Consider the following 27512-nt stretch of genomic DNA (forward strand, 5'->3'; position numbering starts at 1 on the left):
ATGTAACTCATGAAGTCTCTGTGCCCAAGGCGCTCACGTAAACCCATCTGATAAGAATACGGAATACATTAGGGATATGACAAAAATAAAAAGTTTTTGGATGTATATCACCGTTTCTAAAAGTTTTAAATCTGAAGAGTTTGCAGGCTGGCTATAATTGTTGGTACGAATAAGGCGCGAGATCATATTTAACTTTTGAACTGATTCAACGAAAAACTGATTTAAAAGCTTGAACTGATGAACAAGAAGCAACACTGTCAGTGTTAGAACTCGACAACGAAGAGAATAACTGTGGGCATGTGAATCTGAGACCGATCAAACAGGTCCATCTGATGTCATCTGCATGTTGCCTTTGGTTTTGCTTCAGTCCGTAGCTACGTAAGACAAAAGTGTACAGACAAGTGGAAGGAATGAAGGTGTTCTCCGAAAAACATAAAAAGGTATCCATTTAAGACGTCTTTTAATTGGGGCAAACGCTTGTAACGTTGTTTCGTAGTATCTGTACTTTTCAGTTACCTTGATTTACTGTTTCCGATGTGTTCAAAAATGCGTGAAGTCGGCTCGCTGCGTTTACTGGTAATTAAGGGAAAAAATGCGAACCGCCACATCTTTACTTCGTGTGTGGTTCTCTTTCTTGCGTGCTTTGGCACAACCTCATCTGTGGAATGTCCTGATAAATGTGGCTGCACAACAACCACAGTAGAATGCGTTAGTCAGAACTTAATATCGATTCCCCAACCTCTTACTCTGAACATTACGACACTTTTGCTCAATGGAAACAATATTTTCAGTCTATCTGAGGAGTCTTTCCCCGTTCGCCTTGAACAGCTGACAAACCTGTATCTTTCTGGAAACCGAATAGAGCAAGTGGACCCTGGGGTGTTTAACAACTTGCCAAGTCTCCATTTACTTGATCTGAGTAACAATAAAATCCTGAATTTTAGTCCTGATGCCTTTCCTGATCACAGTATGCTTCAGGTCTTAAACCTTAGTAGATCTTTGTACAATGCCTCTTATGTTGATGTTGTTTCAGACCTTTTAAACAAAAGTGTTCCTGAACTTTCCCATCTTATATTGTCCAACAATGGCCTGTTGTTCCTTCCAGATAGCATATTTAACAGCTTGTTAAACCTCACCACTGTGGATTTGAGGAATAACTCAATAGTTTTGATTAAGAGTGGTACATTCAGGAGTCGAGCACTAAATTATTTGGACCTGCGGGACAATGCTCTAAAAAGGCTGCTCAATGGAACTTTAGCAGACTTTGACCAAATACCTGGTCTTCGGCTGTACCTTGCAGGAAACCCATGGCATTGCGACTGTAACCTTGGAGACATGGTGATATGGTTGCAAAGATCTGACCTGGTTGCGGACAAAATGAACTTGACGTGTGCTGAGCCTACAGAACTAAGAAACACCCAGCTCTTGAAGCTGAAAGATGAAGAGCTGCAGTGTATTTATTCCAGAGACATGAAGAGTGTTTTGGAGACCTCATATGTCTTTCTGGGTATGGTGTTGGCCCTCATTGGGGTTATATTTCTGCTAGTCCTTTACCTCAACAGAAAGGGCATTAAGAGATGGATGTATAATATACGTGATGCATGCAGGGACCACATGGAGGGCTACCATTACAGGTATGAGATCAATTCGGATCCACGTCTGGCCAACCTCAGCCTCAACTCAGATGTGTAATGAGATGCGGGGGTTGATTGGAAATGAGAAAAGTGACTTGCACAATGACTCAGCTCTAGATTTGCGTACTTTCTACAAGCTTGTGCCCCAGTATGCAGTGTGCCATGCCACATAAGAGATTAACTGGCTTCTGCTTGTGTGGACCAGTCATGCATGCCTCCCGCTGTCTTATGTCTGCTGATGTGTTCTGACATGTTTAGATGTTTTGCAATGCTGCATGAATCAAAAACGTTATAGAGGTTTCAGTCCTTCTCCATAAGGTATTTTGGGACAGTGAGGAATGTGATGCAAGTAGCTCTAATTCTGACAACTGCAAGACAACTGAAATGAACAATTATACATGGCATATACTTGCTACTGCTTTGCTTTTTACTCTCTTAAAATTTACAAAATGTTATCATGATTGCATTTTGTTTTTGTACTTTTTCAATAGTCATAATATTCAAACATCCACATTTATAAGAGTAGCCCATTTTTGAATTCACTTTTTTTTTTTTTTCCATGGATCAGCTTTTCTTATGAATAGATTCTGTTGGATGAAAAGGTTCTGCATTGATCCCTTTCTTCACTCCAGCGCTTTGAACTCCAAGCCTCCCGAACAGAACAGGGATTTGGCATGAATACAGATGTACACACAAATACACGTACACTCAAACATTCCAATGTCATTCCTGTGTCATATGTTAGAATATTATAGACATCTATGGGAATGTGTTTTTTTTTGTTTTGTTTTAAAAATCATATTTAAAGATCACCCTTGTACAGTATACAGTACACTGTATAGTATATATTATAGCAGTATATTCTAATAGCAAGTTCCAATGTGACTGCAGATAAAAGACCTATAATTTTGTAAGACATGATATCAGAATAAACATTGGACATTAATAGAATAGTTAGATACAATGGAACTAGAGCTCTTTCCTGAAATAGACTTAATAACTGGTATTTACTGGCTTTTCATTTCAAACTACTGCACATACTTTCAGCACCATTTCAAAGCATTCCAGGTCCAGAAGTGGATTTTGGTTAGGGTTTTATATATGAACAGGTATTACGGAAACAGTACTCTAGGGCTTTGATCATGCACATGAGGGCAAAAATGTTCCTCTTATTTCCACTGTATTCAATTCCTTTACAATTGGATGCTTTTTTGCCATCAGTTCCAAACACATTTTTCTGAACAAATGTATCACTTGCAGTGCTTTTATTCCATGTTTTTTTCAGGTATTGAAGCAGTAATTTGAAAGTAGTAGAATAAAAATCAATAATTTATTGTACTCAAATCTGTCTATTTCTAGATATTTACTTTTTAATTGTAAATATAAATGAGCATGGAAATGTAAAATATTCAATCCAGTAATTTTATTTTAGGCATTACCACACTAGTTCTAAAATGTCTTTGCAAATTATAGGCTCTTAATAGAATACTAAAACTTCTGTAGGCTAAAAAAAAAAACAGCTACATGCTTGGACAGAACAAAGGTAGCACAAACTTACTTTTGTGTAATTTGGTAGTACACAAAATCCTTTATATTCATCATGTAGGAACACTGAGGATACACTGAAATAACACTTTCTTTTCAGTTCTTTCAAACAGAATTCATGTACTGTATAGCTTACATGGGAAGTAAAAATGGGCATGTGTTTCATATTATAAATGTATGGAAAAGAGAATAAAAAGAGGGATATAAATTCAATGTGCTGAAATCTTTGTAGTGAAAGTGTATTGGCCCCAAACTTGTGTAGTTTCCACAAGCTTATGTCCCAATATGCAGTGTGCTGTATCAAATAGGACATTAATGGGTTCTGCTGGGGGCACCGATCATGCACACCTCCTGCTGTATTATGTCTGCTGATGTCTCATGTTTAGATATTGTGCAGTGCTGCATGAATCAAAACCTCATTACAGAGGTTCATCTGTCCTTGTCCAGAAGATATTTTGGAACAGCGTTGAATGCAATGCAAGGATGTTTCTAATTGTACTGAATGCAAGATGACAAAAAATTAATAAGTATACATGTCTTAACACGTGCTTGTCAGTGCTTCAGTTTTACTCTCTTAAAACTTGGAACATGTTACAATGTGTGCATAGGTTTGTATTTTTTCAGTGGTTGTAATAATATTCACTTTTAATTATTGCAGTTGTCCATTTTTATATTCACCTTTGTTCAGTGGTCATGGATTGACTGACTTATTGTTTAGTTTTATTTTTGTTATTTTGAAGTGCATACTTAAATGATGATTACTGATGCATTCTTCCTATTTAGCCATCCAACCAGATTAACAATTAGTTATTTTTAACCTGTGCATCAGTTCCAATGTTTTTCTTTCTATGTTTTAACTTGAGTGAAGTGTAATATGTGCTTAATATGTGCTCTTTATCTAGGGAGTCATGTCACTAATGGTACAGACCACCCAAAGAGAGGAGCACACATTGGCTGCATTCTGCTTGATCTGCGTACCACGCTACCCAAACAATCCCTATGCTGAGGTGAAATGTTTTTGTGATGCACTTAACTAAAGATAACAATTCATTCTTTGTTAGTGCTCAGTAATAATTAATACCTGATGAAGCATTCCTGTGTCTTTTTGTCTACCAGACTATTTTGACATTGTTGGTACTAGATGTCAGGTTGGGACAAAATGAAAAGTGGTTTGATCTTTATTTTCACACATGAAATTGTTTGTTTTAAAAATGAGTACCAGACTGTTGCAGCCCTGGCTGGCACGTTGCTTCAGTCACAACAAGCTGAACCGAGACCTGTGATCAACGGTAGTTCATCCAGTGAATGGGGCCTCTTTATCACATTTGTGTTTTTAGCGGTTGACAGGTGTCTCAGATCTCCTGTAAGGTTGGTGAAACTGGAGGATGGGAAAGGAAGAGTAACACAATCTGTCTGGCGTGTTGATGCCTCTGCTTGTTCCAGCCAAACGTGTTGTGTGGAGATCTGACTGCTTGCTCAGCCTGCAGATGTAGTTACCTTCATAGCTTGTAGAAACATGCACCTTTGAAGCTCATCCCAGGAGCCATGTTCACTAAGATAATGGCAAGTAAGATCATACGTAGAAGCTCACGGCAAGCTCTTTATCTTTTCGAGTATGTATTATTTGAAGACTTTTTATTTACCATGCTTTTTCTTTTTAATGTTTACTGATACTTTCTTCCCATATTCATCTGTAATGTTTGTTGCTGGTTTACTAACAGAACAAAGTCAGCTATCAGAGCAGAGGTTCATGTTTGTATAAAAAAAGGCTCCTTGTGTTCAGCGTAATGGAGCGGCTGATGACACCCTGAGGACCTGCCACACCCTCCCCAGAGAGGAGGGCTTGGGCTTCTCTCTCTATAGGGAAGAACAGGTGCTCACTATCTTACGTTTCCATGGTGACGATCTCGACCTCGTGCACTTGCTGTGCAGCAGGCAGCACATGGTAGACTTTTATTAACGAGTTTGAGCAGCGTACCTCAGCCATGCCTGGTTGAGCAGGTGTAATTAGGGGGTGAACAATAAAGGCCTGTGTGGGAGTGCTGGAGAAGAAAGGGGTGTTTTCTCAGTAGAGGCCTTACTGTCCTTATAGTGCCTATTAAAATGGACTAAATAGACTAAATAGTTTCAAATGTATTGTACATTCAATCAAACAAATGGACTCTTTCAAGTAATTATTTTACATAGCCGTTTATAGAGCTGCACTGGTGCAAAATTACTCATGCTATTATCATAATTCATTTATAAAAATATAATTCAGGAATGATAATAGCTCTAAACAGAGATTATCTCACACAAAATACTGTAGAATAACAGAATACAGTAACAGTCCATTCACTCTCACTGGCAGTAAGTTGCAGTTATTCACACTAATGCCATTCTCTGATTTACCTTAGGTTCTCTTAACCAAATGTAAGACTGTACAATAGACTGAAGGCATCATACTGAGGCACACATTTAGGTTTTTTTCAGAACTAGATAGGAGCACTACAAAACAAGTCTATGTTCATTTACTAGTCCCTCACACAAAAGTCTATGTTCGTTTACTACTCCCTGTCTCTGGTTTTTGGAAACCACGTCTTATTCTTCGGACACTTTCCTGGTAGTAAGGGATTGTGGCAATGCGTGCTATGTTATTAGGTCACCAGTGATTTGCATTACTCCCTCTGTGAGGCCCTGAAATCTCATGGCAAAACCACCACACACAAGCAGAGACAGAAGCACACCTGAAAGAGACTGCTAAAATGATTCGGGCAAAATGGTACATAGCTCACTGAATCTAAGGTATGGGGTAGACATGTCATTATTCTTATTGGAATTATTGGAATCATCTTGGAATTATTGTTATTATTATTACGATTATTATTTGCAATTGGGCAAAGGTTCATGCCATTCATGAACTAGCATTAGAACATATCCTTATCATGCAGGTGTATCGGTATTGTGATTCTCACTACAGGAGAGACTCGTTTAGCCTAATTTGGATTTATGATGCAACATATTAGTGTGCTGTTTCTTTGTTCCCCACTGTGCTGGATTACACAAGCATCCTGAGAAATGAAGACAAATGTGAGGTGAGAGCAATGCCACTTCTGCTGGGGCACTTTCCTGGCCTCAGCTGGCCTCTTGGGAATAAACTAGCAGGAAATTGGAGAATGCCTGCAGTGGGAACGAGCACTGAGCCTCATTTATACAGATCACAGTCACTTTCAGATACCAAAAATGTAAGATTTATCATAATGCACTTCTATGACCCCAGGTGTTATTTATTTACTTATTCTTCCAAATCCAGTTTTTGAATACCACAAACCCTGGCTCACCACAACGTTCATCTTTAAAGGAGGAGTATGTTACAGAGGAGTTCCATCTCTAATTGAGCTGTAGATAACTTGATATTTTGGTTAGATTATTTAAAGTAGTTCAGATATACTTTGGTGCTGAAAACAATGCCACTGTTTACTTTTCATGTCAAATAACCACTGCAGACAAGACTGAAAAATGAAATTCTAATAACTTTTAGAGGTGACTTGAAAAGTGCACAGTATGCTTAGGGAGAGACATATATTACTGCTTTCCTCTTCAGCCCCCATTCACTCATGCAATAACTCCTAACTGATGGTGCTGAAACAAATCGATCTTGCTTTAAGCGAGTCTTGTCAAGGTTGACATAGATGGAGGAGTCTGGTAACCACAACCTTGTCTTTGTGACACAGCAGTTCTCTCTTGAATCTGATCTAACTGACGTCACGGGACTGCTTGGCTGTGGACTAAGTAAGAATCCAGCTTGTCTATGCTGTGACTGATGCTCAGAAGTGGTGTAAGACAGCTAAACCATGAGCACTGGCCACCACTTTAACTGTAAGCTCATGGAAAGAGGACTGTTCATCCATCTCACTGTCCCTGTCAGATAAATGACTCTGCCATCAAAGATAACAGACAGACTACGAGGGAAGTTGATCTTGACCAGGAGGGTGTTAGGAGACCTTTTTCAAGGTTTTTATACAATTGAGGTAACATATGGTCATATCTCTTGCCATTTCTAGTAGTGGTGTTACACAGAATTGCCCAGTAAATTGTACTGCAAAATTAGAAGCCATAGATATATGCTAAAATTGATAATCAGCCAGTTATTTAGTTTTTTCCACTCTCTCTTAACAGGTACAGTAAATAGTATTCATATAAGATGTAAAGAGAAGTAGGGTGACTAAGTGAGCTGCTAGAGTGTCATATATCATTATGCGTTCAGTGCTGACAGTTGAGTATTTCTCTTCTGTTCTCTGTTATGTGCAAGTTAGCATATTCTGCTTTGTTCCGTGCTGTTCTTCATTACAGACATGAGCAATGGAAGCAGGAGACATGGGTCAGGGAGAAACCAGAGTCAATTTCATGCCTCATTATCTTAAAGATATTACTGTGACTGCAAAGCACATCTGGTCCTGTGAAAAAGTGAAAAACTATACAAATGCTCCAATTTCCCTTGCAGAGGTAGGAGACTTTGTGATGCTAATATCTGATCTTCCCAGCTTGGAAACAGTGCCTAACTGGCATGTGAGGCCTGATCTAACTCAAACAGGTTGTGTGACATGGTGTGAAGGGTGTGAAATCCTCATGACCTGCCCACCTTTGATCTCACTTCCAACACTGGAACAGATATAGTTGTACTTTTCCAAATGTTCCAGCAAAATGTGATTGTAGGTCATACAATTAAAGATGAAATTGAACTTTTTAAAAAATTTAGATCAACTGCCAACTAATAAGCTATCTGATACCAATATTACCCCAAGAAAAGACATTAACTTTTTTAAATTGATGGTTATATCTGAGACCATGTACACAAATATTCATCCTTTACTGTTATGCTACAATTTTATTGTAATAAAACCTTTTTCCTAGAAACAGAGACCACGCTATGAATTTACCGAACCATCACCTTTTCTTTCCCAAACAAGTAAAAAATGCAATTGCAATTATTTTAATGATTTGAGATTAGTGCAAACTCTTATTGCAAAATGTTCTTTTGCTTAATCACCATTAACTCAATGACACAATGTAAATTTACACAAATTTAGAACAAGAGCCAAAAATATTTATATTTACCAAATACATGATTGTGAGGTGGTAATTGCAATCAGTTTTTCTTCATTGTGTACCAATGACTAAATCAGCGTTGAACCCAACTGTTTGCTCTGGCTATGCTGCACTTGCACACAAAGAGTAGTTGTCATTGTGTGGGGCTTGTTCCTGGAGCATCAGAAATGCAAGTGTTACCAAACCTTTGGTAATGTGATGTAGATCAGTGGAGCATATCAGGATAATGACCTCACTCTTGCAGCTACTCAGCCTATGCAGAAGTAGGATGATCTTATGTGCACACAGCAGAGGCGCTCCAAGGCCAAAGAGAGGGAAACTTATTTTTAAGATATGTCTTTTCTTCATATTAAAATGTGCAATGAACCTTGAAGAGGCAATGTGACTGATGCCCCCCAGGATTAGATCAGTGTGTCCTTATATCTGACTTGCTTTAATGCCTTTTATATACATACACTATGTGTACAGAGGGGATATATAGAATGAATTATTTGCCTTCTATTACTCTGATCATTTACAGCTAGGCTGTAAACTAATATTAATTACTTGTTTTTCTACTTTGTAAGGGTATAAACTATTATTAGTGAATTATGTTAACAGTGGAGAAAAAGATCTATAAACTAAAATACTCACTGAAACTAGAGTACTAGAAAGTACATGTAAACAAGGATTTCTAATGCACTGTACAGGGCTTTAGTAGTGAAATCCCATGTCAGTAATCTAGAGGGTGTTAAAATGATGCACAAAGCTGGGAGGTATCAAATTCTAGTTAGAATGCTTTTAGGGGGCACCCACTTCTGAGGAAGAATAACAGAATGCAATGGGCTGGGTAATGAGCATGCCAGCTCTGGCATAACTAATAACTTTATTTTATAAGAACAAATTATGAACATGACTTGCTAATTGCTTCGCACTTGTTGAGCGACATCATGTGTTGCTGGGAAGAGATTTGCACTAGCCTTAAGTGTTCACAGCCTATTAATGACACACCTGTGTTCTAAAGAGGTTTCTCTGCATCAGCATGTTCTCTTTGTTCCTAGATTGCCACATGAGGATTCCTGTGGACAAAGAACAGCTCCAATAGGGCATATTTTACATTTTCTGTTACAAAATTTTCTTCAAACACCACAAACTTTTTTTTATTGTCCTTTCTCACAGAAAATTCCTACTCACGTATGCAGTATATTATTTTATTTTGCTCAAATACAAAATTAGTTGTCACATGTATTAACAACAGTATTCCATTGAAATGTTTTACCTATTTACCTAGTTATATTAGCCTAGTGTGAATCATATCTCAGGATGTTGACTATGGGTTAGTATCATAGAGAAGACTAGTGTTAAGACCATGATATCTGTTTGAGAGAGTGTTAAACGTGATTGTCTTTGTACTATGGAAGTGCCAGGGCCAGCTTGTGAATCTTCAAATCCCTACAGTATGCATTTGAATTAGTGGATGAGTCATGGTTAGCTTACAGCCCCATGCAACATGAATGCCTTTACAAATATTACTATTCATCTCTCTGGTTACAATCACAGCCTTGTACTGTCAAGTGTGCCTCTGCTTAAAAAAAGTCTGTCAGTTTCCACTCCTAATATGCCATGGTCTAATTTTCCATGGCCAGGGTGCAGTCTAGCAGACATTTAGAATGTAACCCAGTGGAGACATATACAGGCCCGGTCTGTCCCATGAAATGTAATATTGGTAAAGTGATGTAGTAACCTGAGAGGGAAGTAGAGAGATCAGATGTATTGCACTGAACTGAAACACTTACCATCATCCAGCCCATGCTCAAACCTATTACGCCTTCTCTGGTTACGCTGTCACTCAGATCGGTGGAGATTATTTTGATAAAAGCCCATTTATATGTGTGGTGAGTCACCCGTTCCATAAGCCTTTGTGTTTTCTCACAGCTAAGGGCTTTGAAGGGTCAGATTCTAGTTTGAGAAGTATGTTAACACAGCATTCTTTTATAGGGCTAGTGATCCAATTAGCAGTAACACCTGATAAAAGATCATTCCTGAAAAAACTAAGGGGATTAATGTCTTTTTGATCTTTTCATAAAACGTCTTCTGTTACCACCATTTTTAAAGTAAGAATAAGACCCTGATGCAAAAACCTCATGGGTTTCTGAATGTTAGAGTTTTCTTGCATGGTGATGGTTATTTTTGGTCACTGATGTGTGTTAGGAATGTGGGGATGCACAAATGTTACTACTGTGTGCCTGGATGCACACAATTTCATGTACTGTCCTTCAGACTTGAAGTAAATGCTGAGCGCAGTCGTTTTCATGTAAGCACAGGCCACAAATATCTACAGATATCTGCACAGAAATATCCACAAGTCACTGAACAAAATGTAACATGGGGTGCCTAGAGGACCCAATTATTATTAAGTGCATGAAGGTATTCCCTCTGCTGCATGCTGAAGGTAGAAGTACTCTACACATGGCAAGTGAAAGAAAACCACACAATGTTCTCCAAAAAGGCCACACACTCAAGTTGATTATTTTAATTGTGGATCGATGTTCTTCTGTAGCACATGTAATTCCACCATGTTCTGTTTAAGAGTTTAGTTTGCAGCAAAGATCTGACATAAATTCTTAGAAATATCAAGCTCTGAAAGGAAGCCTCATGCCACAGGTGGCAGGTAAGCCACTTAATTAAGAGATGTAGGAGATGGAGAGAGTGTGAGACAGCACAGGCTTGGAATGAATGAGGAAGAGGGCGAGAGAAGAGATGGATACAGCCGGTGCATTGGCTGTTCAATGCCTCATTTGGCTGGAATGAAAAAGTCAAACAACTTCTGCTCAACACCATAGCAGCCTCAACAGGGTATCTGGGAAGCTGGTCAGTACGGAGAACAGTGACTTCACTAGCAGTATGGCTTTACCACCACTCTAAAGAAAAGTCTCAGACATATTTTCTTTGTTGAATTGGTAAGAAAATATATTTTATCCAAGGTAGTTAGAAGCATAGACATCCCCTCACCAACACTATACTAACATGCCAAATTAAGACCAGATTTAACTTAGTGTTTTTACTTTTTTTTTTTTTTACTGCTAACATTAATGAAAGAATAATTGCATAAACACATTTGACACAAAGTGAAGTACTCAGTGAGCCCTACCAGCTTCCCACTGAAATTAGCATTCACAGTGAGAGGTTGTCATCTGCACAGCCCGTGCCTCAGCTCGGGTGGCATGCTCTGGGCTGGCATGCATGGCAGCGCTCTGGGCGGAGAAATGTGAGGCCAAACTGGTGGGGAGAGTGAAGCAGCTGCCGCCAAGCGCCAGCTCAGTAACACCAGCAAACACAAATCTCTTCCCACTGAAAAGCTGCAAGGGGTATGGGGTATACTGTACAATGTTTCAGGATGATATATCTGTGATTTACTTCATTAATCTACTCTTGGTATCAGGATTTTAGTCAAAAATATTCCACTTGCATGGAAAGGAAAGAAAAAGCCCTTGTGTTGCAGTTTATGTGCTGAGGACTGTGTGACGCTAAGGTAAGGCTACTCACATTAGCAGTTTTCTCTGGGGAACATTTTAATTTAAAGAGATGAAAGACACCAATGTAGCTCAGAAACGGGTCTAATAATTATTCAGAAAGGCTGGTGTCTTTCTCTCTTTCCTGTTGTTAGTATGTTTTTAATAGATTGTTAAGCAGATGTTCTTTAGTAGTTGGGATACAAGAAACAATCATCTTGTCTAATGCTAATTTTTACCAGTTACTTGGCTTGAAGTACATGAGAAAATTTTTTTTTGCCCCCCCGAAAAGTGCTTTGGAAACAAAATAACATAGTTATTGCATTCAATTTCACTGACAGGTGTGACAGAAGAAACAATAAGTTAATTGCGTTCAGATTCCAGAAGTATGAATGATTTCACAAATCTTTTTTTTTTTTTTCTTCCATGCAACAGCTACTTCTATTAATTTTTGTGAAATTGTGGTAGTCTCTCAGGGACAAATGAAAAAAAAAAAAAAACTATTAGCAGATGAGGACAGCAAGTATGTACCCATGATGACTTGAGGAAATTTTCCAAAAGAGTTTGCATAGCACATAGTTTTAGCATTGGGAAGGAGGGAGGTAAATAAAAGAACAAAAGGCTTTCTCACATGCTCTTTGAAATGAACATGAACATGAAAATGACTTTGCCAAATGTTGCCCCTGTGATGCTCTCATTTTCCTGATAGTTTCCAGAGAACACTGCCACCAAGACCAACCTCCTGACTGTCAATACGCATTGTGATATCAGCACTGCAGAGCAAAGCGTTGGGGGAGGCAGAATTACAGAGCTCTGCCTGTGAGGCGCACCTTTCCTACTTTAGAACTGCAATCTCAAAAGAAAAGAAATATGATAATAATGAATATGCTCAAATTTGTATGCTGCAAAACCCATAGAGAGAGAGAGAGAGAGAGAGAGAGAGAGAGAGAGAGAGAGAGAGAGAGAGAGCAGACAGACAGACAGACAGACAGACAGAAGAGGCTGCCCTATGGGAAGATCTGCTGGATGTTATTTCATTTTGTTTCCAGCTCTCATGAACTAATCAAATGAATAAGATATTGCTCCCATGCCCACAAGCTCTGTAACCCAGACACACACAATATCCCTCTTCACTTGGTTTCTTTGTCAACATTCACTGAGTATTTACTGGTTTGTTTTTAACTATGGTACTGATAAAGCATACATTTATATACTTAGGGTATATAAACCACATATCAATCATGTAAAAAGCATATCTGCCCAATGTAAGACTGTTAATGTGCAATCTAAGAGATGTGACAGGACAACAACCCATTTTCCCTGAAACCCCCTACGTTCCCTTTATGTATAACACCTGATGAAAACACCTCTGACTCTGTGCATATGGGTGGCACGTACATTTTCACCATGATGCTTATTCATTCTTTGTCGGAGCCTCAGGATGGGCAGGAAGCGAGTCCAGCTGCTGAAGGGAGGGAGATATGGGGACCGGTGGTGCTGACGTGGGCCAGATCAAACTGGGCTATTCATCTCGGCTGTGTGGATCCTAACAGATTGCTCTCCTGCTTCACTGTCTCTCTATCATTAACTGTCCCCCTCCAAAAAGGAGGGTTCAAGGCAGCTTGTCATTTAATTCTGCTGACACCTCTGTCAGGCTGACAGCAAGTGCTACCAGTAAAATTACAGAGCTTGCTCGTGCACTGCACCTCTCCCGGTAGCTTGGCTCTGTTCTAAAAAAACAAAAAACAAAATAAGGACATAAGCATTCATGAAATTCAAATGTCTTGGTAAAAGTCTTAGTTATTGTGGCAACTGTACATAGAAAAAAAATTGATTTAGGACTTAAATTACCTTTCCCCTGCAGTAATCACTTTCTGTAAAGGTGATTAGACCTTTTCTCTTGCCTCTGGGCTAAACAGAAAAATATCCTTATAATGGCTATATTCTATTGTGCCTCATTTCGTTTTCAGGTATCTCTTTGCATCATTGACACTAAGCCTCTTGGATTTAGCATCCATGCAATCATAAGGTTGATGTAAAGTTATTTTAGTTGAAATTTCCTATTTATCTGGAGAGATCTTTAAATGCCCATACAGACATTTCACCAACATGTCTTAACATTCCACAACTACATTTTAATTGTGCACAGTTTGCATTAGAAACATGTTACATTATTTCCATTTTGAAAAAAAAAAGTGTTCAGATCTCTGTTCACCCTGGGCTTACTGTTTGCGTTCAAACTGCTGAGCCTGTGGGTGCACTGCCACACAGTGTAGACCTTGCCTCTAGACTTGGCATTTTTGCAGGTGCACTGTCACAAACACGTGAAGGCAACTAGCCACACTAATGAGACACAAGGGAATCAGCTGGGAGTGATTGCTGTCAGAGAGAGAGAGAGAGAGAGAGAGAGAGAGAGAGAGAGAGAGAGAGAGAGAGAGAGAGAGAGAGAGAGAGAGAGAGAGAATGAGTGAGTTCTACACTGACAGGGAGTGTGATGCATTAATAGGAGGGTGTAGAGGCTGATGTTATTCACAGACTCCTTAACAGGCAGTTTTCAAGTGGCAAAGGCTAGGATGTGGAGGGCTGGCCTTTGCCAGGGGAAGTGTTTATAAACAGAGGAGCATTATATGGTGGCTTGGAGAGGGGCTTGTCAAAGTTGATACTGTCCTATGGACAATTCAGAAAATAGATCCCAAATTAGAAAATGATGCAAGATGTTGTTTGTTCCAATGACTGAAAATGGTTAGGAGAAACATGCTTGGGAAAATCTCATTCTCATCTTCCTCCTAGCTGTGAGACTGTATTGATGGTAAATACAGAATAAAGAGGGCAATATAGCTTGCAACCCCCGCCGAAGTAAACCAAATGAAATGAGCTTTTGGGGAACGTCAGAATGTTTGTAGAAAGGACAGGTTTTTGTAGGTGTCAGCTCTACAGGAGAACAGTGCATGTTATCTCAGGACATTCTTTTCTTGCATTTTGTGTAGTGCCAAATTAACATTGGATGTACAGCACTGTGCATGATCAGCAGAGATGAAAAGAATCTTAAGTAGAAGCAGTGTGGAGATTAACATGGAATGTATCATTTTATATGGACATAATGCATAAACGCTACAAAATCATACATGTATCCAAAAAATATTCATCATCATTATGGCACTTGGTTTTCTGTTTGTGGATATATTTGCTGTATAGGTAATGGGAAAGAAGGTCCAGATTATATGAAGAGGCACAAAAAAAGGAACAGAAAACAAGAGTCCTGACCAGGCAATTTCCTGGAGGTATTAACTTTGGCTCAGGGGTGTCATTTGTCAAAGCCACATGTGCTATCTGTGAAACAGTGTGAGGAGAGCACAGCTAACTCCGTTACATGGTGGAAGCAAACAGCCAGTGTCCCCACAGCACACCAAAGCAGCACCTCCACAGACAGGCACCAAAGCCTTGATGGAGTGGAAGCCATTGGCAAACAGCATTCTCCTCTGCATTAGGTACAGGCAGAAGCACTTAAAGTACAGTCTACTTCAGCCAGGCCTTTTCTAATAGCTCTTTCCTTATTTTATTATTTTTCAAATCCTTCTTGAGACAAAAATGCTTGAGGGAAGAAAGAAGTTAGCAGACCCCACTTGTGATGTGCTTTTGTGGTCTATTGGCTAATGAGCAACCCATGAAGCTGTTATCAAATCCTCTGCAGGCGAGTTTGAACTAATTTCTTTGAGAACCATTAAAGAAGGAGTTATTGTGTTAAATATAATTGTTGGTTACAGAACCTAAGCTACGTTGCTATTGGACATGCCTATTGTTTTTTAGTTCACCATTTTATTTTACACTAAAAGTATCATAAGTATCACCCAAAACAAAACAATTATTATTTTTACTCCTACACAATGTTTTTATTGAAGGCTACTTCTACATTTTATTGAAGTAAAAGTACCTGCAGTATTGGTTTAGGGTACTCTACCTATCTTCATCCATTTATGAGCCAAACGAATTTGTAAGTGATCATCAGATCAACCATGCAATTAGCAACCCTAGACACGTCCCACAACTGCCCACTCAAATCAGGACAGTCCTTATTAGCATATGTCCAGTCTAAGCTAATCAGCAGCCACCATGGGATACAATCAAGTGTTGCATGGCTGTAAAAATAGCTTTGTGTGTGTCAATACTGAATCATTTTCACTTTTAGACAGCCTCCACATTTGTTTGTGCCACAGTCATCTCAAGAATAAGAAGGGTAGCAAAGTGGTTGGTGTAAACAAGAACAGAAAACGGTCATTCGTGACTCTGCTACAGTTGAGAGACGTACGATCATGCTATACTGGACATTTTTAAAACATCTAAGAGGAGTAATTTTTTCTTTAAGAACAGTCATAACAAAAAAGTCAAAATGTCAAAAAACCTGCTTGCAGACTGACCAAAAATTCAAACATCTTAAAGCTTTTAAATGCTAGAAGAATTTAATCTAGGAAACTTTTCAAGGAGTCTCCTCTACTTTAACACTGGAGACAGGATGGCTAATTAATCAATTAATCCAAAAATAACTTGCATCTAACACATCCAAAAGGTAAAACTGTATTCTCAGTTGTCACAGGAACTGCATATAACACACTATAATTACAGCAAATGCTACCCGTATGCAGACATTCTAGTGCTGTCTGAACACACTGTGCTTTTTTATAGCCCTTTTAGGGCTGAATATTTTATTTATTTGAATATTTAAAAAGTGGAGTATTTAAATGAAATATAGAGGAAGTGATTTGAGATCATTTATAGGCAAAGAGCATCCCATGGCACCACATACAGGTTTCAAAAAAGCAACCTGTCTGGGTCTATCTCCATTTAACCAGTATGACATTAAAACTACTTTAACAGGATTCAAGATAGTGAAACAATCAGAAGTGTATCTAGTACAGTGGATCAGTGCTGGAATGGTCATAACCTCTGCTTGTGCAAGCCCTCAGGAAACACAAGAGCTTTTACTCCTGCAAGCATGCAAAATGAGGATTCAGTGTGAATTCCCAGAGATGCACTTTGTAGGGCTGCTTGGAAGTGCTGTGTAACAGCTGAACCAGCCACACACAAACCACTTGAACAATCAAACACCAAGGCTGGATGTTCTACCAGCATACTGGTACATTATTTTCCTGCCAAAACAAGCTAAAAAGGCACAATAAAGTAACGCATCAAAGCCATTTGTTGTTAAGATTAACTTTATCATGTACATCCCAGGTGTAGTTATCCAAAAGCATTTCAGAAATGTCTTGTGATTACTGCTGGATAGATCCTGCTCAGAGTCGTATCTTCTCCTGAGGTCATCTTTTCAAATATGCCACCTAGACAGAGATGAAGAATACATCCACACATCATTAGCACATAGAAAGCAGCACCATTTCAGAGGAAAGCTGGAAGGCAGGAGTCCCTTTGCTTAAGCCTGCAGCCTGTTTCACAAATCTGTGGCATCTGTGCTCTGCAAAAAGGACATCAGTGTCGGCATTTCCTCTCTTCCAACTTCTACATACTATTACACTCCAAACAATACAATAGCCTGAACAGCAGTTCCTTAAATCAGGAACATTTCTGTTATTACTTAATTAGGAGTTACATGAGATTGCTTTACATGGGTAAGTCAACAGAAAGAACATCTGGAGATGAAAGTATATTAACCATTTTAACCAGTTAACTAATAGCAAAGTGGTTTCGTTTATTAACTAGTATGATAGAGCTCTGAAAAATTATAGTCTATTGTACAAGCACATATTGCAATAAAACATAAGTTTATGGAACCAGAGCACATTGTTTTAAAACTGCATAAATAGCTATTTTTTTGTGAAGCCTTTTTTGCACTCCAACAGCTCTGCATAATCATTAAGACCACTACAATTGCATGTGTATAAAATTGTCAGTGTATCTTTCTTTAAAATAAAGATTTATACAGAACAAAATTTTTTTTGGATTCTTTGGAAAACAGGTGGCCAAAACTGAACTACTGTGTACTCTTTAAAGTGATAAATGCCCAAGTTCTGTTATTGGTATTAAAATTCACATTCAACAAAAAGTAAATCAATAAAAACCAAAACAGGTGCTGGCACACTAGGACATCATGACTTGGCAAGCAGCAAGAAAGCACATTAAGCAAGGTAAACTCATGCAGAGGCTGCTCACTAGGATGGATGAGGGGTAACCGGAGCTCAAGGATCACTCCCTGGAGCATGCCAGTCAAAGCCCAATTTACTTTACAAGGACGATAATCCATGCATATAATACAACCTCTGCAGCCCATCCAAAAAAGATAAATCAGAATTTATCATCTTCATCTCAAAGCCCTGGAGAATTACAGTAAAACCCTACAAGCAGCTATGGTGGGTTTTGACACATGGTACTTATAGCTGTGGAAACTATGAATTAATATTAATGAACATACTGGTAAGCATTTTCAAATACCATTGCTCCATGGCCAACAATAACCTGTAGATCCAAACAGGACCATGTTTAAATGGGGGGTGGCTGGAGACCTTGGAAAAGCAAGAGCTTCTGATGCGTCTGCCTTCTGATGCGTCTGCCCTGGTATTTCCTTATCAGAACCCACCAAACTTGGTGACAACTCTCAGTGAGAGAAGCAGAACGTCTGACGCATGACCAAAGTCGTCGTAGCTTGCTGAGAGGAAGGGAAGAACTTTTGCTGATATGTAGACATTAGGACTGTAGAACCAGCTATGGCATGGAAGTGAAGGAGGCAACTGTCCAAATAAGCCCACACTGAGAATGCTAATGAGGGAAGTTACGCTGTGTGTGTTAAAATAGCTAGTTTTCAGAAGAGCTGACATATCACCAAGTTCCCTTTTATTTCAGTGGCAGGCCTTTTTGCTCACAGCTTCTGCAGTTCAAGTGCTGATAAACAAAAATTTGTATTTGTATTCAATCTGTATTCATGGCGACAGAAATGCCATTTTCTGGCGTAAGTACTACTCAGTATATTAGCCAAGGTCCTTTCATACAGGGTAATGGCCAGTGTGTTGTGAATGCAGAATGTAAGGACTTCTTCCAACAGAAGAGCTTCCTCTCACAGAGGCTCCTTCCCTCACCCACACTTCTCTCTTGCCCCATTCAGCAGATGGACAGCTTCATTGCATCACTGCTGCCACTATTAATGCTTACGGCACGACTCGTACTCATCGGGGCTGGCGGCAGACTGAGTACACAGCTCCATCTCCTGTAACTGTATCTGATCTCAATCATCTAATTACCTTGGCCCTCTGTCCAACGCTACCCTCACCGCCAGCTCCAGATGCAACTGTTAAACTGTGCACACCCAGCCGAGTGTTCTGCTTGCGGCTGTGTTCTCTGATGCTGCTTCACCTCTTTGGCAGCACTGTGTTCTTTCCTGCCCTTTTGGAGGTGGACAGAGTATAACTGTGATCCCATCCCCTGGAAGTGCCACAGCTTTAGTCCTGCAGCCTGTTTGCAGCAAAACAAAACCCGTCCATGCAAATGAACATTTCACAGGTTGGTTCAGCACCAATTTCGAATTCTAATAGCTGCCAGGGCTTGTAGCATCACAGTAGGCAGTGCTAAAATGACTGCTTTATATGCCAAAGATGATGTGCCTCTCTGCACCAGAGGAAAATTACAGAATTTTTTTCCCCCCCTTCATAACACATTTGGACATAACAGCATCTGCACGCCAGCTTTATGGCTTCCTCCTGCTCAAGCCAGGAGACCTCCTAGTGCGTACGGGTGAAGACAAACCAAAAGACAAAGACTTCTGTCACTGATTAGGAGCCTTCCAGGAAGGCTTGGCAGCACATCCACTAATAAACACTAGTACCAAGGGATTTGTTCTGGATAGCCAGTTAATGGGCTACGTACCTCTCTCTCAGTGTGTGTACGTCTTCTTAAAAGGCATGTTAGATCTCATCACCTAAGAGTTTTTAAGTGTCAGGCAGCAGAATTCTTCTCTTTGCTATTCAAATGCACAGCACTCTTATTGTAGGTAAGTGGGCTGATGGTTATGCAAGGCTTCTAAACTGAGGGCTGACAATTACCATCATAAACTGTCAGTTGCAGTGAAAGGTAAATACACTGTTGATTACCGCCGACCCACGTTTGTTAACTACAAATGCAACAAGATAAGAAAACATTTTGAATGCAATATAAACCCGCAGCATACAACCAGTATGAAAAAAAATTCTGAATAGGTCCTTCCCAGAGCTATGAGGTTACTGTTTTCAGAGATGACCTCTGACCTGGTAGGAGTTCATTGAGCTCAGTGAAGGGGGCAGTGTGCTCGTGCAGGAGCTCAGCAGCTGTAGCAGCTCATCACATGTGCTCCAAGGAAGAGCTAACGGATGGACACTGATATCCTTCTCCCAGGCATCAACAGCCCTAGAGAGAGAGAGAGAGAGAGAGAGCACAAGTGAACAAGATATACAGAGAAAGAGAGAGCGAGTGAGTAAGACATAAATTATATTAATCTGACAGTTTGAAACATTACATTTTTAATCATGTCACAGCAATTTGTCAGTGGAGAATGCTGAACACAGAATGAAGATGCGGCACTGGGAGAGGAACAGAGAGACTGATGTCCTGCCACACATTATGGCAATGATCTATCCAGGACATTTCAGTGACATTTAGCCATCTGTGCTGTAGTTCTGCGGGAAATGCAAAACTCTGCTCCTAGAGCAAACTTGCTAGTGAGGCTCTGTGCAAAACAACAGCACCAGCAAAGGCTTCAACAGGCACGTTTGTCATTCTTGTATACACACCTCAGGAGTAGCAGTGCGTTATAGTCAATCTTTTATATATGTCAGTTTATTAGTCAGTCAGTCACATGACCTCAGCACTGTGACCCTACTGTGATCCAGTGAGAGCAGCATGGTCTTTGGATCACTATCTTTGTACAATAGTTTCCCCATCGTCAATCTGAATCTTTCTCCTCCTAGACCAGAATAAGTCTGCCTTCTGCCCAGAGGATTCTGCAGAGCACATAATAGAACAAGTGCTCACTGACACTCTGCCATCACTGTTAATTTTATAAATGTAATAAATTGAGGAAAAGCTCTACTGGAAAACAGACAACATAATAAAACCACGTGACAAGTAAAATGTGATGGACTTGAAGATTCTATTAATACACAGGCAGCTTCAGTGTGCATGTCACGAGTAAACGGAAAACAGAACACAGAGCGTCCACCAGACATCACATGACCAGCCCAGAAACGGGCCCCTGCAGCTTGTATCATTAGCGATTCTGTGAGCAACAGAGGCAGAAGCTCCCCCTGCAAAGCAGAGAATTCTCAGAACTGATTCGAGCTGGAGTCATAATGACCCGCTGGTGTCTGAGAGACAAAGGGGCTGGGCGCGCACGCCCACCAGCTCCCCGTGTGGTGGCGAAGCATCAGCATGTTGCAGGAATCACCTGCAGTGCAGTCCTCAGACAGAGTGTTTCTGGGTAGCAAGCCGTGGGTGTCTACAAGTACAGGCACAAGTGTGTGCATGTGATCTAGGCACTGAACTAAATGCATCACATATATGCCTACTTGCCAAAATACTTTGCAGCACAGTTTAGAAACATCTTACCCTCAGCCCATGTTCTAAAGGCATTGATAACTGGCAAAAAACTTCACTTGCAATATAAGAACAGTAAGGCAACAAATATTGAAAGAGCCACGAGATAGCTAAAGATACGTCACCATGAACAGCGTGAATACTTACAGAAACAAAACTTTTTATACAAGTAATCTAATCAAAACAGGAAGCCGACAGAGGGATAGAGTCAGGTGGCATGGTGGAGTAAATGGATTAGATGAGTTGTTACACACTGTAATCAAAGGGCTGGATGGGAGCAAAAGTGAAAGCTGGAAATTTATGACTCACTCCTGGTGCTCGGCACGATTGCAGGCGAGGTAAAGGACTTTGACTGCACTAGCTGCCTGGCATGATTGATGCTCATCAAGATGACGGTCACTGGAGATGAGACCATTACTGCTGGTGACTTTCTCAGAGAATGAAGCAATCAGAGTATCCGTATTCAGAAGCCAGAGCTGGTGATAAAAAGCCACATTATCTTACATTTACCCATGAAATCATGTAGACATGTGCCAAAAAATGTGTGCAAAGGAAACATTAATGCAAGGAAACATGCAGAGTAACAAGATCTGCATCCATCTTAGGAGGTTGGAATTCTTACCATGATTACAGATTTGCAATCTGGAGTCTGGATGGAAAAACGAAATATGCTTTGCGCAGATGACAGTTCAAGAAGTCTGGAAGTAAGTGCTCTCTCCAAGAATTGCTGTCTAAATCACAAAACGCACAGATTTACTTAGCCATCAACTTACGTTAGGAGGATAGCAAGTCAAAAGAAAACCAAAAAAAAAAAAAAAGGCCTATTATGCTTACTTTGTCAGAGACCATGTGCAAAATACAATAATCTCAAAAGAGAACAGATGCTTTGCACCGAAGTTAGCCAACAAGATAAAACACAAACGTATTCACAACTCTGTATGACTAACAATTTTAGACAGCAAGCTTTAAGTACTTGCCTATGCTGTGGTACAGTAAACTCTCTCTCTTCACTTTGTTTTATCACCACTTCAGTTATATAGAATTTTAACACTTCTGTAACAAAATCACAAAAGAATATTTGGCAGTGAATATTCCCACACAGGTTTGAACACAATTCAATCTTAAGACATCAGTTGGTGAATTTCTGCCATTGTAGGCAAAATAGGAAGGAGGACTGATGAAAGGGTACGCAGTCCAAATTAGATGAGGTGAGACTCATCTACAGCTCTGATCCAATCACAGTATAGAAACATGGTTCAATCTAGAAAGGCTCCATATCTGATGTACAGAAGTTAAGTGTTTTGTTTGTTTTGGGGTTTTTTTTACATTGCATTTGAGCTTGCCATGTCAAGCCAAGAGCAATGTTCAGCTTCAAAGAAATTTTTACTGTAGATTTTAACTTCTCAGCTCCACGTTTGAAACCTAATACTGTGAAGTAATTATTTTTCATAGCAATCTTTGAAAATTCTGCCCCTTCTAGGAGCACCTAACCATAATGTGGAAGACAGCAATCAAATGGACAGTGCAGCGAAAGCACAGGTAACTAAATAAAGAACACCCAGAGAGCACCTGTGCTTTTGCATACATAACTAAGTGTTCACATTTCTGCAAGAATTAACTGTATTAATTAAAGTGCCAGTGGTAAATATAAACCAAACAAATGACCATTCTTAGTCATCAAATATTACATGTTACCATTTGTATTTTAATGTTACTTTTGTCTAATTGTTTATTCTTCTTGGCAGCATTTAGATATCTGAGCTTTAGATTTCTATTGCCAAAGAAAATTAAACTCAGTTCAAAGTTGCTCAGTGCATTTTGTAAATACAACAATATATACAACAAAACATTTTGTTAAGAAGTGTAGTTTCTAGTAATCCTAATATAGATTTGTAAAATTATTTATTTATGACCAACTACCTAAAAATGTTAATACAAGTTTGAGTACAAGTACAAGCAAACAGAACAACAGTAAGGAGCATGATTATATTTCCAGCTTTGCTTATTGTATTTAGATGGAAAACGGACTGAGGGGCATCCAGCAGGTGTGTACCATCACGGCAGCTTTAATGTTGGGATCCATCTCTTTCCACAGTCCTACCTGACGTTACTGCTTCTCCCAGCACTGCGGAGCACATCTTACAAAAAACCACCACATTCTTGCAGCCAGCTGTCTGCTGTGAAAAACAGACACATACCAAAATAGACAGATGATCTGAAAGCACAGCCAGATTTCAAAACACACCAAACAGAAATCAGCAAGCAGAGGAGAAGCATTTAGTTCAGTGAGGGATGAAACGTGCGTTTGAAGTGAAGTGCCCCTCCATCTCTGCTCTGCAGCAGGAGCAGTCCCAGCTAGCCTGCGGAGATCTCTGGTCCTGAAGGACGAGTTCAAGCTGGAGCCTTGTAGAAAAGCTACCAAGCCCCCTCCACTTGTGCGCTTCCTAAACAAGGATGAGTTCTACCTACCCACCCTTATTAGCCCAGAGGCAGTGTGGATGGAGCACAGTGTTCTTTTATACGAAAATGATGACTCAGCAAGTGACCGCGTATAATTCCTCTGACGTGGGGCTACGCTTCTGTCTCACTTTGAGTGTAGGTGATGTGCCATAGTTTTAGTTGGAAATAGATGCACTATAGGCTGTTCACAGCTGTGCTAACTTAAAACCAATGTCAAGTGCAGGAGAGGAGACATACCTTTACTGAATACTGACTAGTGTCCAGGTTTACACAGGAGGAGTCGATTTGTTGTGTTAGGCTATTGTCACAGCTGCTGTCCCGTGTCAAGAGGAAGTAGGTGTCACCAACTAAACAGTCCTCTTCTTGAGGGAGAAGTTTTTTGTTGGCAAAAGGATCAGGGTGACAGCACCAGTCATCCACTAAGGCATTCCAGTTCCCATTTGGTAGGGGAAGAACTCGCCTGAAAACCCTGAAAAATAGAAGCAAATGCAGTCACACACTTCTTAACCAACACACTGAGTTATGTAATAGAGCCAAATACTTTTGAGATAACTTTACACACACAAATTCATTGATTTATTCATTCATCAACTAGAGTTGGGTACATCAACTTGATCCCCGAGCTGGGGTTGAACAAATGAAGCTGCTCCTCACTTTTCTTTCACCAGTATGGCCCCACAGGACTGGCACAGGAAATGATACTTCTCCAGTGCCTTCAGGCATACAGTCGCACTGTCTAAAGCCTCTGGCAAGAGCAAGCACAGCAAAACAATAAACATAACCCTCTACTCGACAAGACACAGAAGAAAAACTTTGCAACCTGCTAGGATAGCTTTCAGTTAGTAGCCTTACTGAGAGAGCTTTTCATTCATTTTTAAATTAGACATTTGCAACAAAAGGGCTCTCTCTGATCCTAGAAAACAGTGTGATCATGTCAGTGACAGCATGACGGACATCATCATATAAATATAAATTAAGAACCCAATTAGCTATATTACAGAATCAAACAACCAAACATATGTGTTACTGGGGAAAAGCCTCCGATACTATCAAGGTCAAAGAAGGTTGTATCCATGTCTAGTTCTGAGACTTGAAGAGCAGGAAGTGATATAGACAATATATAGCTCAGCATCGCTACTTCTGTAACAAGTGATGCTCTGGCTCGGAGCCAAAGGTCAAGTGAGTGGAGCATTCCATGTGCATCATTAACCTCAGCTAATTTGTGGAGTGTGATGATGTGTGGAGCAGACCCAGGGCTAGTCTGTATTCATTACACAAATTCATCAAGCAAATCAAATGAGCTTCACCTGGCTCTGATACAAAGTCATGCTTAATGACATTGGCCTGCAAGAGCTTCTGTATTCATTACTGTGTACAGTCTACTGCAAGAGCAAAGTTGAGGGGATACAATTTATACTGTGAATTGTGAAAGCACGTACCTGAAGGCTGGTCCACCCTCAAATGCAATCTGACATGCAACCCGTCAGCATTGAGCTGCTGACTCTTATGCCATGAGCCCTCCACTAGACTGACCCCTGGTTTCAGCTTCACCAGATAACCCCCATCAGGTACATGGATTTCTATGGCTGAGTCTCTGCTCGTCACATTTACCTCAGCTTTGTCCTCAAAGGCGTCACTCCTGAAAAAACAACAACACGGGGGCAATAACTACTGACTACTTTTAAAAACCCAATAAAGATTGTGCACACTAGATGCATAACAATAGTCTAAAACACACTGAAAACCTACAACGCATGGTGCCCGGAAAAATTAGTGTGGCCATTGTTTTATCCCCACACTGCAGGGATGGTTCCCTCTTCAGGTGAAAAGAGAACATGGAGGATATTCATCAATGCTCTCCTCTACCATGTTTCCTCAGCCCACCTCTCATACGTTGTGTGCTGCTGAACTGGCAGCTTTAAGGACAGCAGTGCAGCCGGAGGAACACCAGGAGGACCACAGAACACTAAGTGGCACAGTCACCGTTTATGTCCATGTGGAGACAATAAAAACTAAAACAGTCAAATATCACCAGCCTGATGTCAGTGCTGATATTCTACCATTAACCATTTTTGTCAAGAAGGGTTCTCTAGAATGTTAAGCACGTGAATGTTATACCGGAATATGTGATTATGCTACCAAAGTGCATCATCTCCCAGAACAAAGTGATGCCCTAGCAAATAGTATTACATACATTCCATTACATACAACTAGAAATATTTAGTCATAAGCCTAACAAACACCACCACCTACTGGTGAAAAGAAACACCGCAAGTAAGAGGTTTATGGACATGGAAATCAACCCTAACTAGGCTTTTTTTAAAAATGAGAATTGATATTACTGTTTATTTACAAGATTTGTGTACATAAAAGATGTAATCTAGTTATAGTGTCGTAACTGATTAGCAAGACATGGAAAAACTAGGAAACAACCGTTCAAGCTTATGCTGCCTTCAAATCGTGTCGGAAGTATTTACGAGATCAGCGCACATAAACGCCACCACAACGTCTTATTTACTAGTCAGTATGAGTAAGAAAACGTCATGTCGGATGCCAGTATGGATGCTACTCTTACAATAGACGGTAAAGGTTTTAATCTTATTGGCAGTAGTTTTACATGTTAACAGTTCAAACATACATACATATTGTGCACAAAAATAAAACCAAAATACAGAGAAAATGAATTCTCTCATGGCGTCCATTCCCCCCCGGCCAAAAACCACTTGAACGCATACCATGCCGTAACTAGCTACGATCTCCGAACAACTAAGTAGGATGACTTGAAGGCAGCATCATACGGATGCCATCTAAATGTTTGCTTGAATGCCAAGTACGAAAGTAATAGTAGTCGTTATAAATCTAGGTAGCTATCCTAGGTATCAAATTGTTTTGGGCTTATGTAACTAGCTACTCCCAAAAAAGCAGTTCAATTAGCTAACATATTTTGCTTGAAATCCACATTACACACACGTATTCGCAGTTTTGGAGAGCGGACTGTAGGACAGCTACGTCAGTTACTTGTCCACGACACACTGAAAACTATACACAGCTACATGGTAGCTAGCTAGCTAGCTAAGTTAGCGAACATATGGTCTATAATCGGCTACAAATAAGCACAAGACTTGCCGTATAATCAAAAGGCCGCTTTGCAACCGTTGCCTCAACTCGAGAAATATTAGGTCTTGTTTCTCTGTACCCTCCATTTCTACATGAAAGCCAGTAAACCAAACACTTCAAACAGAGTGCATGTTGGTTTTTTTTCTGTAGTTGAGCTATTGGCGATTCATCGGTGAGGACCTTTACTGCCATCCAGGGGATTGGTGCGTCAAGATGAATAAAAATAATCGATTGTTGTATTTTGGACATATTGATTAATTATTGATATTTATTAGCTTACATTAAAGCTCAATTAAATGAAGCCACACATAATGAGAAACAGTCCAGCATTTCTCTAACTTCCATCTACCTCTCTGAAGCACGCGTAGCAGATAACTTTAAGGTAAAGACATTTGGTGAGACTTCCTCTCTCCTGTAGGCATCCCACTGGAATTTAAGCAAAATGCAGAATTACATTCGACAGCTTTTATTCTAAACAGCTGTTTAGAATCTGAAACTAGAAAAAAAAAAAATAAAAAAATTATATATATATATATATATATATATATATATATATATATATATATATATATATATATATATATATATATATATATAATATATACAAAAT

General features: G+C 39.7%; 2 protein-coding genes and 1 long non-coding RNA gene across 10 annotated transcripts; 2 read left to right on the forward strand and 1 right to left on the reverse strand.

The window, feature by feature from the left end:
* LOC113572290 (uncharacterized) lies at positions 1-26201 on the forward strand. 5 transcript variants are annotated; one of them, XR_014116949.1, is made up of 5 exons: positions 1-440; positions 4082-4186; positions 22806-22864; positions 23341-23370; positions 25665-26201. It is a non-coding gene; the product is annotated as an uncharacterized LOC113572290 (long non-coding RNA). The 5 variants fall into 5 exon arrangements; XR_014116950.1 differs by lacking the exons at positions 22806-22864; positions 23341-23370; positions 25665-26201 and adding exons at positions 4517-7189; positions 7512-9283; XR_014116947.1 differs by lacking the exons at positions 22806-22864; positions 23341-23370; positions 25665-26201 and adding an exon at positions 9308-12379.
* tpbg (trophoblast glycoprotein) lies at positions 435-4049 on the forward strand. Its single transcript, XM_027001713.3, has one exon. The coding sequence runs from the start codon at positions 535-537 to the stop codon at positions 1690-1692; it is 1158 nt and encodes a 385-aa protein (XP_026857514.1). The 5' UTR covers positions 435-534; the 3' UTR covers positions 1693-4049.
* ube3d (ubiquitin protein ligase E3D) lies at positions 16951-27418 on the reverse strand. Of its 4 annotated transcripts, none has more exons than XM_081696519.1 (10): positions 26912-27418; positions 25225-25424; positions 24440-24530; positions 24023-24254; positions 23427-23499; positions 22299-22378; positions 21948-22052; positions 21635-21801; positions 20002-20140; positions 16951-17091 (listed from the first exon to the last, which is right to left on the reverse strand). In XM_081696519.1, exons 1-10 carry the CDS (start codon positions 26986-26988, stop codon positions 17071-17073), a joined length of 1185 nt encoding a protein of 394 aa, XP_081552645.1. In that variant the 5' UTR covers positions 26989-27418; the 3' UTR covers positions 16951-17070. The 4 variants fall into 4 exon arrangements, with proteins under 4 accessions (XP_081552645.1, XP_026858730.2, XP_081552644.1 ...); XM_027002929.3 differs by having other exon boundaries at positions 21948-22056; positions 22303-22378; positions 26912-27417; XM_081696518.1 differs by having other exon boundaries at positions 23427-23502; positions 26912-27417.
* Positions 27419-27512: the final 94 nt, after the last annotated feature.

This window comes from Electrophorus electricus, chromosome 14 (genome assembly GCF_041902795.1).
Source record: "Electrophorus electricus isolate QZ-2024a chromosome 14, ASM4190279v1, whole genome shotgun sequence".
Taxonomy (NCBI): domain Eukaryota; kingdom Metazoa; phylum Chordata; class Actinopteri; order Gymnotiformes; family Gymnotidae; genus Electrophorus; species Electrophorus electricus.